The sequence below is a fragment of the Pectinophora gossypiella genome, chromosome 13, assembly GCF_024362695.1.
Source record: "Pectinophora gossypiella chromosome 13, ilPecGoss1.1, whole genome shotgun sequence".
Lineage (NCBI taxonomy): Eukaryota > Metazoa > Arthropoda > Insecta > Lepidoptera > Gelechiidae > Pectinophora > Pectinophora gossypiella.
Genome location: NC_065416.1, coordinates 16,139,505 through 16,155,828, shown reverse-complemented (window position 1 = coordinate 16,155,828; position 16,324 = coordinate 16,139,505). Strand labels below are relative to the sequence as shown.

Here is a 16,324-nt window from a genome sequence, read left to right as displayed (position 1 = left end):
CCTGCATTATTAAAGAACTGTACGAAGCCACTGACAATGCCGTAAGCATGGTCAATTATTGGTCAGCAAAAATTTAGTTTCGATCGCCATCGACTCGCAAAGAAGAAGAATCTTAGTTCACAAAGGGCTAATCTTATTAAGTTGGCGCCCAACATGGGACTGGTCATTGTCCATTGAAGTTAGGTATAGTTTACAGGTTATTATAGAATGACAGTTGTCATATAACCTGTAAGCTTTAAAAAGAGGGATGATGATCTTTGCTTGGATAAAAATACACGGCCGGCATAAAAGTGTAGGCGACAACTAAGTAAGCTGGCGCCTGGATTGCCTGGAATATTGGCAATATCAGCGCTCTTAACACAACGTACGAGACATAAATACATAAACATCAAGTGCACAGCCAAACAAGTTCTCTTAAAGACCCAATGCTATTTTTGCTACAGTTAACCCTAGTATAAGGCATTATATTTATAATATATGCCGGTCTACAAAACATGTGTTGTGAATTGTAAAGGACCCAACAAAAGACGATTGTTTAATGAATCCATGTCTATGAATAAAATCCTGTATAATTTACCAATTGATGCTAACCGAAAATGACGTTTAATTTAAAATGGGATTTTGTAGGCATATTGATTATAAAGAAAAGATTAAATTGATTTGTGTAGGCAAAGACGGATTATCTTGTTTAAGTATGTAGGTAAGTATTATTTACAAAATACTTGATACGAGATTAGATTACGTATAAGATAAATTATCTGATTAGATACCTAAAATTTGTGACACACTTAATTAAAATAGACTATGATAAGCGTTTTTTTTTTCTTTAAATATTCTCGCATGAGTCATTTATTTGGGAATTACCTTCAATAATGGCAATCATGTCTTTGTTTATTGATTAGTAAGTGGGGGCTGTCGATTGGAATTTTAAGTATATTTTATTCATGTGAACAAGGGTGGCTTGTATCTGTCAGACGTAGACTCCCTTCTTGTTAGCTGGCGCTGATTTCCCCTCACGATTAGTGGAAGAATTTATTGAAGACTTACTGGCATTTAATTTATGATAGATAAAGCCGGAAGCAATGAGAGGTCGATAGGATTTCGTTAACTTGTTATTAGTGTAAGTTAGTAAACCGTCTTCTTCTTTTTCTTTTTTTCGATCTGTCTTATTGTAGATTTGCCTCAGATGGCTTTAACTACATGGCCGGACAAATGGGGAGCTCCGAGAGCTTTAACCTAGTAACTGTTTTCATTCTCGGCAATTGTGATCGTATAAGTATAGGTATTACTAATAAGTATAATAATATTGAAATCCTAATTTACTTAACTGGAATATGACAATGTATTGGGGTCTCCCCCCCCTCCCCCCGGGTGCGGTTATGCGCAGTGTTAGATAACATTTTCCACCCCGGTGGACCAGCGACATAAAATAATGATTGGTGATGTAACTAAAGGGTTCAAATGTATGTACATACTAAAGCCGCTAACCAAATCAACCTGCAACCACTTCTGGTCCCGCCAATTAATCAGTTAAATGTCAAATTCAAATTCAAAATTCGAAATTCAAATGTCAAGACGGTTAAAATGCCACATTGAATACGTTACAAGTTTTCCTTACATGGCATTCATTATTTGGCCGGAAACCGAAAAAAGCCACACACACAAAAAGCAATATTGCTATTTGACATTTGTTGACGTCACGTGCTTACGTTTATATGCGCAAATGTGAAATTGCGATATTGCTTTTTTAGATAAATTGCAACAATGTGGCCTTTTAGTATAATTGTATTGTATTGTACCGTATTGTATTTTAATGATCTATTTTTATCATATTATTATTTTAAAATTTCATGTTTTACACTTTAACTATTTTATATTTTATTTTGTATAATTGGATTTTTATATTCTATATTTTAATATTTTATATTGTAATGGGTTTTGTTTTTGCCTTTAATAAAGAATTATTATAAATATTATTAGTCCCAGTGTCCGGCCAAGTAATGAATGCCATGCAAGGAAATCCTATTATATTATGTAACGTACGTAATAGTTAATTATTTACGAGCAATAAAGCTCATAGATAATGACTCGTTAGTGAAGACTCGACTCCAAAGTCTAGACCACAGACGAAGGGTCACTGTCTGTCAGTCTTTTATAGGATTCGATGAGTGTGCGCTGGAACTTCACGAAGTAATTCCACCCACTCCATTCCATCTACGGACAACTAGGCGTCGGCGGGCATTTCATCCTTATGTTGTTCCTTTAAGATGCGAACAACGAAGAAGCTAGAGTGAATAGGCATTTGCTAGGTAAGCGTGATCCACCCTAGACCACGTTACTTACCATCTGGTGAGATTAAAAAAAAACTTGAACGAAACAATGTCAGGATCGAAGCAAATGGAAATCCATAGCCTCTGCTTAACCTGGTGAGAAATAGACGTCAGTTAATGTGTGTGTAAAAAAAAACTTACTCTAAGGTCATATGCCAATCGTTTCGTAAAAGATCGTCGTCGCTTCTGTAAAAGAGAGAGAGAAGCGTATCTCGTGAAAAACGGGATAATACATTGTTTTAAGTTTACGCGGTTATTATCATAATTAAAACACATAATAACGGGTTCTTACCGTGCTTAAAGTAGGGATATGAGACTCCCACAATGCTAGAGAGATGATGGTTTTTATGTTCTTAGTTAAACGTGGATTAATCATTGTTTAAAATCCTGTTTCCTATTCCTGTTCTGTGTGAATGGAATTCTATAGTCTCTGCTTACCCCGGTGGGAAATAGGCGTGAGTTTATGTATGTATGTTCCCCGACTGGCTTGACCCGCTTTCCTGGCTCTGTGTGCATTAAGCATTATTAGGCATAATGACTCGAGTGACCTCATTGTCCTTAAGTTGCCTTTGAAATTAAAAACCTGCCCAGTTGAAAACAGTATTGTTATCGTATCAGCCCCTGAATTTCACACTCTAAAATTCAGAAAATATGAACATTCAGATATTTATATTTCCTCCCATTATTTGTGAAGAGCCCTCTCGTATGAAATTGTCGGAGTTTCAGCGCAGGTTGTCACGAAGGGGCGCGCACGCATGGCTAGTTCTGGAGGGTGAGGTACACCCGCTGTAGTTAATGCTATACTATGGCTACGTCCGAATAAGACCGTCATATTCACGAGTAATAAATATACGAATGCTCGCGGCCCCATACTGGGCGCCAGTTTTCCTTAGTAAGTAAGTAGACAATGTATTGAAGGCTGATTTGCTTTGACTGTGTCTTTGTATGATTTTATATTGAGACAAACATTATTTAAGTATGTGGATTGTGTATCGTTGAATTAATATTAAGTAATTCAGGAGCTTATTAAAACATTAACCAGCTACACCTCTCCACATAAATATTCGCCTTAAGAAAAAATATTGAACAAAGAAATGTACTGATGTAATAATAAGGTAATCTTAATTTCATTTATTTCAAGAGATAAATCAGGGAATTGGCTTGACAAAACCTTCAGATTATAAGGACATACTACGAGGATTTCCCTAATCCCGCTGATCCGTTCCGCCATGATAAATTACTTCCCCATTCGGTTGATTGCACCCATTACGAAGTCGAGCAAAAACGGGGTCCACCGCCAGTCTACTGCCTGAGATATGACTGGGACTGGGAACAAGCCAGATCTAGGTCGAAAGATCATTTTTCTCCGTCATGCCATGAGAAGATAACAGGATATGATGAATTTCTCGGAATAATATATCGCTTAACGTCGTTGGCAGGCATTGTAGAGAAGGGACTCGGATCGCCATTACGTTTTCACTTTTTACGAATTCCTTTGATTTTAAAACTCCTGGCTAACTGCTCCTATTTCCATACGTGCATCTTTTGTACAAATTCCAGTTTAAAAAACTACTTACCTACTTACTATGAAGGCAAAACAAATTAAGTAGAATGCAATTATGTTTTTGCGTGTAGCAGGCTGGAGCTTAAGAAACGTTCAAAGGTTCTAAAGAAAAAAGTTAATAGAATTTAAAGTTTAAAACATCGGGCGCGCTTCCCTGATAGGGTCTAGTAAAGCGTCCGTAACTGCCTAAGTGCCTAGGGTGAATAATGTATTTAGACACTTGTCGATGCTTCGCACCGCAGCCATTAGCGAGTGGCTTGTCGGTGTGCCGCGCGGAGGTCGCGCGGCAGTCGCACAACATGTCCGCGCGTCACGAGGGTCATTCACCCTCGCACCCCTCACGATCAACAACCATCCATACGAATATGCACTCCACATTAATATTTTTAAAGCTCCCATTCGCATAACAATCTGCATTCTCCAAGGGAACCAGCAATTAAAATCCGTAGTTTCCCCTTAAACAACCTTAGTTGGAACAGTCAACAAGGACGAGTTTTGTTTGCACAGTGTTGCCAATGAAAAGGGAAATAATTCAAAATGTTGTGAAATGCGCGGGGACGAGTAGGTATGGTTAAAAAACTGAATCAATAGTTTGTTTACTCATGCGATGTTCTGGGCAGTGACTTGCCGAAATCGTTTGTAATGGAATTCTTTGTCATTTTCCTATTAATGTTGAAAGCTTTCAATACCTCATTAACTCCCCCATACTCTTCAAGGCATACATACATAAACTTACGCCTGTTATCCCAATTGAGGTACTTAGAGCTACAAGTCGTTAAAAGTAAATCGGTCAAGTTTAGAATATACTTGCAAGGCCTCAAAGCATGGCTGCCTATAGCCAATACGAATCAATCAAATTACGAATTTATCATCTTATGGCAAAGTTACATTATTACTTATTTATAACTTCTTTTTTATTCGCGAAGTGAGTCCTTCGTCCTTCTCTCTCTCTCTCTCTCTCTCTTTATTTAAGAGCTGCGCTCTTGTCGGTGGAGTAATCGCCTTCATTACTCCATAGATAGGGCCTTCATCCTTCATTCTCGTAATAATCCAACCTGAGCCAAATGAGAAACCTAAAACTATACTTCAATAGTAAAATGATAACAGAAAATGGTACTTAGTACGTAGGTACGTAGTTAGTTCAGAAGGACCTAAATTGGAACGCTGAGAATCTGAAATAACTTAATTCAAAAATGTTAAATTGACCTTCAACAAGTTTTCCCATGATGATAACGTTGAATAAATGATTCTGCTAATTCTGATCGAGTCTATTTCCCGTTGGAGTAGGCAAGGCCACTGAATTCCTGACACTTTCGCTTCGTTTAGAGTAAGAACTCTTTTTAATACGAGTTTTTACCACACCGCTCTACGCCGAGTCAGCCGATGGCAACTAAATCCAATTTGATTCTCCCTCCCGCTTGCCTGCAGAACCCAACCACGTGTATTGAATTCAAATCGATCTTGGATGCAATATTGCACGAAGATTAAACTTATGTTGTTTGCTCCTCTGTTGGTTCAATATCGTTGTTTTGAATAGAAATACTTTTTCCTGTAAGCTTGTGGAGGCAGAGAGGGTCCCCCTACTGTGCGGAACTGGCGTATATTATAGTAGGTGGTTTGTGGAACAATGTTTCCTAGTTTCAACGCATTACTAATATAATCCAGGTCTTTCGGAAGAAATTTGTAGGTAAGTACCACCTGTAGATATACGGTGCAACTTTTGTCTGTTATAGGTATGTGTCTGCATATAGGTATTTGTAAATAATAGTCTATGTAGTTGCCAACATTGAGAGTTGTTGAAAGTAGTCTTTGTATGGGACATACCTAATAGTCTACCATTTATGGTCAGTCACATCTCTAGCGCGAGCAAGCCAACGCGTCTCAATGTTTGGATCTTGTAATGTAAGTAATTTTTTCTACTCCTCTACTTTAATCTGGCATTTAAATAACCAAAAAGTCTAATATAAGTACATACATAATTAAACTCTTTGAAAAAGTTTACGCTCTATGGCCTATAAAAGCATTGTTTACAAAGTGTAACTGTACTATAATGTCGCCAAAAAAGCATTGTTGTTTGTTGTTGTTTTTTTTTTTGACCTGGAAACTGGCACCTTTACTTTGTTTGGTGCCATAGATATACTTTAAAAAAAAAGTATACATTTGCCGCCATTTTCCCGCGCGTTGGAAAATAAATTGGAAAATTTTTGTGTTTCGTTTAAAATTACGTCGTCGTAGAAAAAGTATTGTATGCAACGTTGTATAACTAGGTCAAAAAATGCTCGTGGCGTCTCTTATTGCGATGTTCGCCAAGGCTCACATCGCAACTCACGCCACTCGCATTTTTTGACCCTTCTTATACAACTGTTGCATAACATACTATAATATCGTTCATTCATATAATACAGTTCATTCAATTGTTTGTGTGGAGTTTTATTACAATTACCAGCGCTCCCTACAGTCTTTTCTTTTGACGATATTAAGTAGATTTACCTACCTCAACAAAGACTGCTGATATAAGTTTGTACGTGTGAGCGAAGAAATAGGCCCCATGTTGGGCGCCAGTTATTCACTATTCTAAAAACAGCTCGTAGGTACTTCATCAACTTGATATCAACATTCCCTGAGCAGACTTTATATGCTAAATGTACTGAAAATCCACCGGCAATTCTTCACCAGACGCAATTTGCATGGCTCAGAGTAAAAATTATGCAAGTGGCACCAGAGACGGCAATCTGTATTCATGGCTGGCAGTGGCTCGGAAAATGCAGCAATCTAGCGTTATTGTGGGTACATCCCGGCTTATTGGACTGTCCCCCTGCTGGCGCCGTTGAATGGTGGGTACCACCGGTAACACTAAGTTTGCTTTACTTATTATTACTCATGAAAAAAGGAAAGTATATTTTTAATATTGGATCATTCCGAATCAGTTAACAAAAATAAGTTACTTAGTTGACGTTGATGTTTGCTTAACGAACATCATCGAAACACCTAGTTAAGAAAAAAAAACAGATGTCAGAGACATCGTAACGAATACTGAGGTCGCAAAATTCTTTGTGTTTTTTTAAATTATTTTCAGAAAATTCCACTCGATATCAACTCAGAATCATGGCCTGAATCAAGTTTTCGTTACGATGTCATTAACATCCTGTATAGTATAAAGTCGCGTAACGGTTCAAATAAAACTAGGTTATTATTATCAGCCAGTCGGTTCATCTTGCGATGGCAGCCCAACTGGCCCAAATAGTCGTGAGTTTATGTTATGTTCACATTATCATTCCATTTGTAATGGAATTCTATAGTCTGCTTACCCCGGTGGGAAATAGGCGTGAGTTTATGTATGTATGTTTGTATGTATTTTTTAACCAAATGAGATAAATTAAATTCGCGCTACAGTCGGTAGATAACATAGCACAGCTTCCCGGCACAGTAGCTCTTTATTCAATAGAAGTGGGTTATAATGATAAAATATACAAAATTTAAATAAAATATACTCAACCAAAAACTAACCCAGACTAATATTATACATAGAAAAGTGTGTGTGTGTCTGTCTGTTACTTTGTCCGTCTTTCACGACAAAACGGATGGAGTTAAAGGGACGGAGTGTGACATAGGCTATATTCTGTCTCTTTCTAACCGCTCCAAAATAGAGGGTGGAAGTTTGTATGGAGCATTCCGCAATTTTCTAGGTGGAAAGCTAACAATTGGTATGCGGACTATTTGTAATTAACAAAAAAATCATGCATCATTTTTTTTGTGGAAATCTGCCCCCACCCCATTCAAAGAGGGGGTGAAATTGTATATGGGTTTTTCGCAGTTTTCAAAGTAGGAAGGTAAATTTTGGTACAAGAATTTATGTAAGTACACACAAAATGCACAAAAACTAGTAAGTAATCAAATAAAACGAGTGGATGCGCGTAGTCCAAGCTTGCAACACATTGGACTAGATCAAATCAAATATACTTTATTGCACACAACATACAAAACAAATTGATGATAGATACAGTACAATCTGGTGGCCTTATTGGGCTTATTTGCTAGATCTGAAGTAACCTCGAGCAGCGGTGTAGAGCACTCGTTGCGAGCTAAGCGGTGGTCGAGGACATAACGCGGCCACCACCCCCCCTGCCCCCAGTGGGCTCTCCCGACGTTGATCCCTACGATACCTATACACTAGATTGGCTATTCTGAGGCGATACCTGGAAATTAGCTCACCTGTCCAATCAGTGTTGTGAAAGAAAGATAAAAAATATTTTTCATTAAGTAGGTCACAGAAAATAGACTGTTAAGTTCACGCTCGTTATCCCTAATGGGATGGGCAAAAGAAGACAAGATTAGACGAAGTAATAACAGATAATGATTTTGACGTAAAGTCCGCCAAACTGAAGTGGGACTGGGCCGGACACGTTTGTCGGATGCATCCGGAGCGGTGGGCACGAATCGTTACTTACTGGATACCTCAGGGCGGGCTTAGAAGTCGAGGCAGACCGCGTAAAAGATGGTGTGACGACCTCAATGCTTATCGCAAGGATTGGCCGGAGATCGCGCAAAGTCGAGAGGAGTGGAAAAATCAAGGGGAGGCCTTTGCCCAGCAGTGGGATCGAATAGGCTAAATAAGATAAGATAAGATTTTGACGAGTCCAAAACCCGTAGGAGTGTAGGTAGGGTACGTACCAGCCACAATGGCAGTAAAATACCTCCGCGTGTTACCTTATGTAAGTCGTTGGGGGTTGTGAGGTGAAGTACCAACCTCATCACCCCTGGTGTCAGGGTTACTATTGAGCCGCCAAAGGCCCCTGACATGGCTCATGTAACGACTACTTACTTACATCAGTAAGTAGTAACCGGGACCAACGGCTTAACGTGCCTTCCGAAGGACGGATCATCTTACTTTCGGACAATCTGGTGATTAGCCAGTAATTTCCTAACCAAACTAGGGACCACAAAGTAATGTTTGTGGTATATCCCCGGAAATCGAACCCGGACCTCCGGATCGTGAGCTCAGCGTCAAACTACTAGACCACGGAGGTCGTTATGTAAGTAGGTACTTTCCTAAATCCGAATATCTGGCAATCACATGGCAGCCAACGCGATACTATAACGAGGTCACATTCTGTCTCCTTCACGCGGACGATAAGTACTCTCACGTACTTAAAGAGATAGAGACTTAAAGAGTCTAGATAGTCTCGGCTATGGACCTAGGATTTTCGCACCTCCTAAATCTGTGTTCTAGAGAGCCTAATCCAGCCAAGTGGTTAATATCATATGCGGCAAAATTATTTTAATAGTCACGGCAAAAAACCTATGAAGTAAAAATATGTGGTTTAGGTAATTAACTAATGCACCTGGAACAGTTTTGTTTAGGATTTCCAAAATAGCTAAGTACATTATTTAAAACATGAATTATTTATACCGTTACATGAATTATTTTATCGTGCCTATTCAAAACAAAAAGCATCATTTCGTTTTCGTCGAAAATATTGGAAAATCTCACCATCTCCTAGCATTATCCCATTTTTCACAGGGTCCGCTTACCTGACCTGAAGATTTGACAAGTCAAGTTTTTTACCGGAAAGTATAAAATCATTTTTCACTACTTACTTACATAAAAGTCAAGATGCCAATCTCTGTAGTTTTATAACGCAAACAAATCCTTGCTGTGTGCACCTCCACTCACATACCACCTACACATACACAATCCCCGCAAATAAAGGCGTTTAATAGAACCTCCCCCAGAAGCCAGCTCTGGTTGACCTCGCGACAGGTCCGCTTCGTTGCGTCGTGTTGACCTGCAGGGGTCGTCAGGTGCAACGATGATTACTTTGTGGACCGCTGCAAATAAAGGGGTGCACAGCCCCGGTGTAATTACGACGTTACTTTAGGTTCATTTTGTTTTAATAAAAACAAGAGGTTTCTAAATATACTCGCTGTAATACTCGTATGAAGGTTTACTTTAATAGCTTAAGGGCATGTCGTAAAAAGCGACGAAGCGATTACGCCTTTTCCAATATTATGGAATGTTTTAGGTCTCCCAACTAAGTCAAATGTGGATGCAAGTTGTCTTATAATAGTTCTCCGCCCACGTTTACAAGGATTTAACGAGGACGACTAGATAATTGGATCAATAAAATATAAATGGAGCCACTCTGATGATCAAATATCAATTTTTCTATTTGACTTATATCCAAATAATGAAGAATTACGTACGTAACAAAGAGTAAGTACTTACCACGTTTATTGATGAGGTCATACGTATAAGTAAATATATTTATATTTAAATAAGCACCTCAATTAACCTTTTGCCTATTCTATGCCTTTGTAAACACCTACACACTCCGTAAAACTAGTTCGTGAAGAAAATCTAAGTACCTACATACTAGAAAATGTACTTTATTTCCTAATCTTGACAGACGAGAGTTGGCACCATCCCAAGACAAGATGAGACTGGGACATATCGGTGAGAACGAAGTATGTAGCGGTATTACATCGTTAGAGTTACCGAGTGGAATATGAGGGTAGTCAAGTGATAAGTTGTAATCATGAAAACAAGTTTCGTCGTAATGTAGCTCCTGAAACTTTAGATGAAACGCCTACATTTTGCTTAGGTAGGTGTAGTTCTGCTCACTGTTTCAAGTTGAACCATGCATTAGTTCATGGTACCGGACTTTCACCAATTAGCAATTTTCAGTAACACAGTTGGCTCGGCCATTATGGCGGCGATACGGCTCAGCACATATTAGCACGGATCCTTTGTTCATCTTGCGATTAACTACCCCAAATGAAATATCCTGGCCCGGGCTCTAAACCACTGGATTGGACTACTTTGTGAGTGTTCGTCAGCTATTGTACAAGGTGATTACATTTAGGGCGACTGTGCCCAGGAAGCCAGGAACACGGCAAACATATTGTCATAATCAAGCGCTCCCCAAAATAAAACCGACGTTTCCTTTCGTTTAACCAATATTTACACGTTGTAAACGATAACTCGCTCAAATGGGCCCTCCCGGTTGCATTTGCGCCCCTCAGCGCCCTCTTGCGCCCCCTGTGAGGGATGCATTACCCCGAAGGGATCGCAAGCCATTTCATTTGCCTTACACGAGAGTACTTGCTGATTCCTTACGACAAGGGGACTGCCCTTTGTAGTTCACGTCCCTCAATGTCTTCGATGTACCTACGAGATCTGTCTCGATTATTACATTTGTTTGTTGCGTTTGATCAATGAGTGTGCGATATTGATGTTCAGTTGAAAATACTAGATTTTTCTAAAAAAGAAATGGGCATACTTATTTATTATTTTCTTGCAAATAATCTAACTTGAACCGCAATATTTAATACCATGCAAAATAACTGGCACCCCGAGACAAGAAAGTTACAAACTTAGGTAGTTACCACTAGTTAATTCACATGTTCATTAAACAGATTATGTTACTTATTTAGTTGGTAGTTCATGTACCTAGTTAAGTATCTACTCTGATGTGTAAACAGTACCCTTCTTAAACTACTTACCTACCCAAAGTTTTACTACTTTAAATATATTTTTAAGTGCGTGTTATGTACTAGGTACGTACATCCAGTACACCGTGAGTCAATCTGCGAAAACACCTAACGCAGTCAAACCCTTTCCTCATGATCTCAAATAAAATTGTCACGATGAAGATTAAAACCATCTGAACATCTTATGAAACTGTCTAAACATTGCTCTTTGCAGATGAGATGTGGAGTCCAGTGGAGGTGGTGTCGTCGGAGGGGGGAGGCGGGGGCGGCGAGGCTGGGGCGGAGGCGCCGTGCGGGCGCGGCAAACACGCGGCCGCGCTGCTCGGAGGGTTTGTGTATGTACTGGGCGGGCGCGGCGCGGGCGGCGCTGTACCGCTGCGGGACTGCTGGCGCTACCATATAGGTGAGCACTGCGGCTGGGGCAGGGCATTCACTCATTTACCTATTTTAAAATTAACTGCTATCAATCATCCTTCACTTTCCTTTTGGTGGATAAGAAAGTAACAGGTTATAACTTAAAATAAGTTGTCTGCTCGAATCAGCAGAATTCTGTCCACCTTTGTGTTTAAGAAAAATATCTTTAAAGTCCTAAATAAAAGCCCTAAAATGCCCGAATTTCAAAATCCGGCGTAAAGAATCTAATCCACGGCAAATCAGCAGCCGGGTTGTCGAGCACCCTCGCTCGTCGTCAGCACAACCGACGAATGGCTTTGAGTCGCGAGTCAATTGAGTTGACGCAGACTCACTCAGCTGATCGCTCGCTCACGTTTCAACTCACGCTCCGCTTACTCCAGCTCACTTCGAGAGCTAGTAATTGGGTCGAGAACCGCTTGTGAATGCGAACTCGTTTCCGCTCCGTTGGGATAGTTAGCGGACTGGGAAATACGTATCTAGGTATCTGTTGTGCCTTTTGTTCTGTTATGCTAGCTTGTAGATCGATAAATGATGTGTTAGTGACTTATAAACTTGCTTGTAGAATGAGAAGCTGAGCAAAGCACAGCTGCCAATAGCTTCCTCGTTTTCTTACTATTATTTAAAGAAAGCTCGGTGAAGCGTGGGTACTTAGTTCATCTTGAAATAAATGTACTGCCTAGCCCAATTGGAATATAGTCGTCAGGTTATTTATTTATTTAGAGACCGCTTCTTTTGTGACATTGATTATATTCTAATTTCTAAGACAAGTTACAAGACGTTTAATCACGCCGGAGGCCTGTGTTGCTTTATGCGTTTCGTTACTTTCATCGCATAACGTGGTGACATACAAACTTTTGCTTGCCAGCATAAAATGCTCCCGGTACCGCTTTTGCGTACCTTGATATTTAACATCCACAGAATCAACAGTGAAACTATCCTAAAACAGGCCAGTGAACCGACCCTTTCGGTTGTTCGCAGGCAGCGGCCGCTGGGAACGCGTGAGAGCGCGCGGCGACACCCCGCCGGCGCTGCAGGAGCATAGCGCGACGCCGCACGGCCGACGCATATACGTTTTTGGCGGGGAAGCCTCGCTTTCCGCCGAGACGCCGCTCTGGATACTAGATACTGAGGTAGGTACATACAAGACACAAACAGCGTATTTACGTCATCCCCACACACCGGCACAGGCCTCCCTAACCTCTCTTCAATCAAGGACGGGATATGCTATGGATGAAGCATACTTCACCACGCTTCTCCACTGCGGTATCGTGCTGTAGATGTGTATGGATTAGTAGCCAACCCATTCGTCAAAGTTTCCAAGCAACCGACTTTTATACACAAAAGAACCATCCAGTACGCTGTATATTGCAGACGTTGTTATGGCGCAAGCTCCCCGGCACGGGCAGCGTGGCGCTGCGCAGGCGCGGCCGCAACGTGCGGCCCGCAGCGCCGACGGGCCGCCGCGGGCACAGCGCGCATGCGCTCAACGACTGCCTGCTCATCTATGGAGGGTACAAAGACCTCAGAGGCTCTACCAATGAGTTGTGGGCGTTTCATTATGGTGAGTGATGATACTTTATGGGGACTGAAAAAGGATACTTCAGTGCATGGAATCAAACATTTCTTTCCACTAGTTAGATAAGAGAATATGAAAGTAGGTATACTACTTGAAAATTTATCCCCCGTCATAATTGAAGACTCTAAGGTTCGCGTCCCAAAATAAAATTAGAATTACGTACTTGAAAAATCGAGTTTTTTTTTTATAAGTACCCCTTACTGTTTTAAGTGGCCACCGCTTTAGTTATTTCTGTCAACGAGGCCATACTTGTAAGTAAGCAAAATGAATTTCTGTTTAAAATGTATCACGTCGCTGTAGTACACTGTCGCGCTCAATCTTCGGTCTGTGGATGTGTAGGTAGTGGATTATGTATTCAAGAAGTAAGTTGCTGTTTACAATTTGTAGTAGCCAGACGACTAGATGTCCGCACGTGTTGCAGAGTCGGAGTCGTGGCAGCAGGTGCGCACGGCGGGCGCGGGCCCGGCGCGGCACCGGCACGCGGCCGCGCTGCACGACGCGCGCCTCTACGTGCACGCGGGGCTGTGCGACCTGCGCGTCTGCGGCGACCTGTGGTTCTACGACACGCGTTAGTACTCGGCCGATAAATGATGCCCTATTTTAGAATTGCTGATTTTTAAACAAAATACGCCCATGCGCAGTGTCGCGCATGTGGACGCAGGTGCGCACGCCGGCGCGGCTGGCGCCGTCCGCGCGCTCCGGACACGCGGGGCTGCGCGCAGGCGCACACCTCTACATCTTCGGTGGCGAGGCCGACGGACATCCCACCAACGAGCTCTGGCGGTTCCACTTCGGTAAGTCGGCTACCGACTATGTACGTCTACCGTATCGAAGAAAAAAAACAGGAGCTATAATACAACGTGTACGCTCGCAGCGACGGAGACATGGGAGCGGATGGCGCAGAGCTTGAAGTGGCCGGCGCCGCGCGTGGACGCGTGCGCGCTGCTGCTGGCCGGCGTGGCGCCGCGCGTGCGCAGCGCGCCCGCCGAGCGCGGGGCCGGCGGGGGGGCCGCGGGGGCGGGCGCGGGGGCGGGGGCGCGCGAGGCGCCGCCCGGGCTGCTGCGCGAGATCTCCAAGCTGTCCGCCTTCCACATCCGGCGCGCCGCGCGCTGCTCGTACAGCGTGCTGGGCGGCGAGCGCGACTCCACGGAGAGCCTGGAGTTCCGCGGCGGCGAGCCCGCGCTGGCCAAGTCGCGCTCCGCCTACGTGATCGACGAGCGGCTGCCGGCCGACGGCGGCGAGTCCCCGCGGGCCGGCGACGTGCCGCCGCCGCACGAGCTGGCCCGCGAGCCCGCCTCGGTGCCGGACTTCGCGGACGTGGTGCTGCCGACGTCCACGCTGTCGCCGGCGGACGCGGCGCGGCTCGTGTACTTCTCGTCGGAGGAGGAGGAGGAGATGCGGCGCGAGGCGGCGCGGCGGCCGGAGCCGCGGCTGCCCAAGTCGGCGTCGGTGCGGTTCTCGCGCGACGCGGTGACCATCACGCGCGAGGAGGACGCCGAGCTGTCCACGTCGGACTACGCCAGCGCGGAGCGCGTCAACCGGCTGCCGGGCGCGTGGCTGGGCTTCAGCAACCCGCACTACCTGGGCCCCGACGTGCGCGCGCTGGGCGCGGCGCTGACGCCGGACTCGGGCGTGGCGCCGGCCGACATGGAGCTGGCCGAGCTGCGGCGCCCGGCCGCGGCGCCGCGCCTGGCGCTGCTGCTGCTGGGCGGCCGCGAGCCCTCGCACCCGGCGCTCATGCACACGCCGCTCTCCTTGTGGACCTACAACCTCGGCTAGTCGCGTGACGCGGCCGGCGGCACTAGGCTGCACTCGGTCTCTCCGCCGAGACTCTTAGCATAGGCGATGGTAGTGTCGTGATAGATTACAGATTTCTATTTTTGAAGCTCTTCCGATACCTCGTTGTCGATTAGGTGATTATTAATGTACTTATAGAAGAGCGTAACACTTAGAATTTGAGAAGAAACGGTACGGTAGGAAGAGCATCGATGGCCAACTTGTGACGTCCATTTTTATAATTGCCATTTTAATAATTCAAATGATGATCTTACAGTATTCATAAAATAATTCTTATGTTTTTTATTGACTTTTATCTTTTTACTGTTATGTAGTTTTGTTATTTTCGTGTTATACCTATAAGACCGTAGAAGTACAAATTCTTCCTTTGTAAGTACTCGTAGGGTTAAGTATTTAGTATGTAATGAAGGTTCTCGTTTGACATTCGCATTTGTTTTAAGTTTCCAGTAGCGTCAGTATTGTTTGAGAAGCAAGTGGAGTGAGCCGACTAGTGTGCGGGTTACGACCGCGAAGACTGAGTAGGGTTAACTTCTTGTACAAACTTAGCGTTTATGTTATGTGGTGTTAGTTACGTTGCTGTTCGTACTTACTATAAAGACATGTTTCGCGCCCCTCTGCATATTTACTTGCTGTTGTGTACCAACAAGTATTGTGTACCCATGGTATATAAGTACCCTATTTCTATAAAAGTTATAAGAAGACAGTTTACAAATCTAGATAGATTCTGTAGCTGATGCCTCATATTTTTTTTAAGTCTTATAATACGATAGGTACCTATCTGTCATTTTCCTGACCGCGCCGCCGAAAAGGAAAAAGACGGGATGAGAAAGAAACAGTAACCCGGACGAATCAAATAGACATCTCGCTGATACGCAACCCGTTTGGCGTATACTGCAAACTTAATTCCATGGGGTTATACCCCAACATAAAAAAAATTAAAGAGTTCTGCCTAAAATTGATATGTTCCAGGTTTTTAGCCTGTCGACTACCCGTCCCTTTCCATTTCGGCGGATAATTAATGAAAAGAAAAATAGCCGACTACCCTCAGATATGGGGCGCGACTGAAAATTCCATGACATTATTATTACTTGCGTCTCCGCAAACTAAGTACCTCCAATGTTCCAATGTTATTAAACGTAGTTACGTCGGCAA

At 43.0% G+C, this 16,324-nt stretch overlaps 1 protein-coding gene across 1 annotated transcript in view; it reads left to right on the top strand.

The window, feature by feature from the left end:
• LOC126371937 (uncharacterized) overlaps window positions 1-16,324 on the top strand; it is a 26,041-nt gene extending 9,717 nt beyond the window's left edge. Inside the window, exons 2-7 of the mRNA XM_050017391.1 lie at window positions 11,600-11,788; window positions 12,778-12,929; window positions 13,171-13,360; window positions 13,797-13,943; window positions 14,017-14,169; window positions 14,250-16,324. Of these exons, the coding sequence (XP_049873348.1) occupies window positions 11,600-11,788; window positions 12,778-12,929; window positions 13,171-13,360; window positions 13,797-13,943; window positions 14,017-14,169; window positions 14,250-15,154 (1,736 nt within the window). The 3' untranslated portion in view covers window positions 15,155-16,324. The remainder of the gene's footprint in view (window positions 1-11,599; window positions 11,789-12,777; window positions 12,930-13,170; window positions 13,361-13,796; window positions 13,944-14,016; window positions 14,170-14,249) is intronic.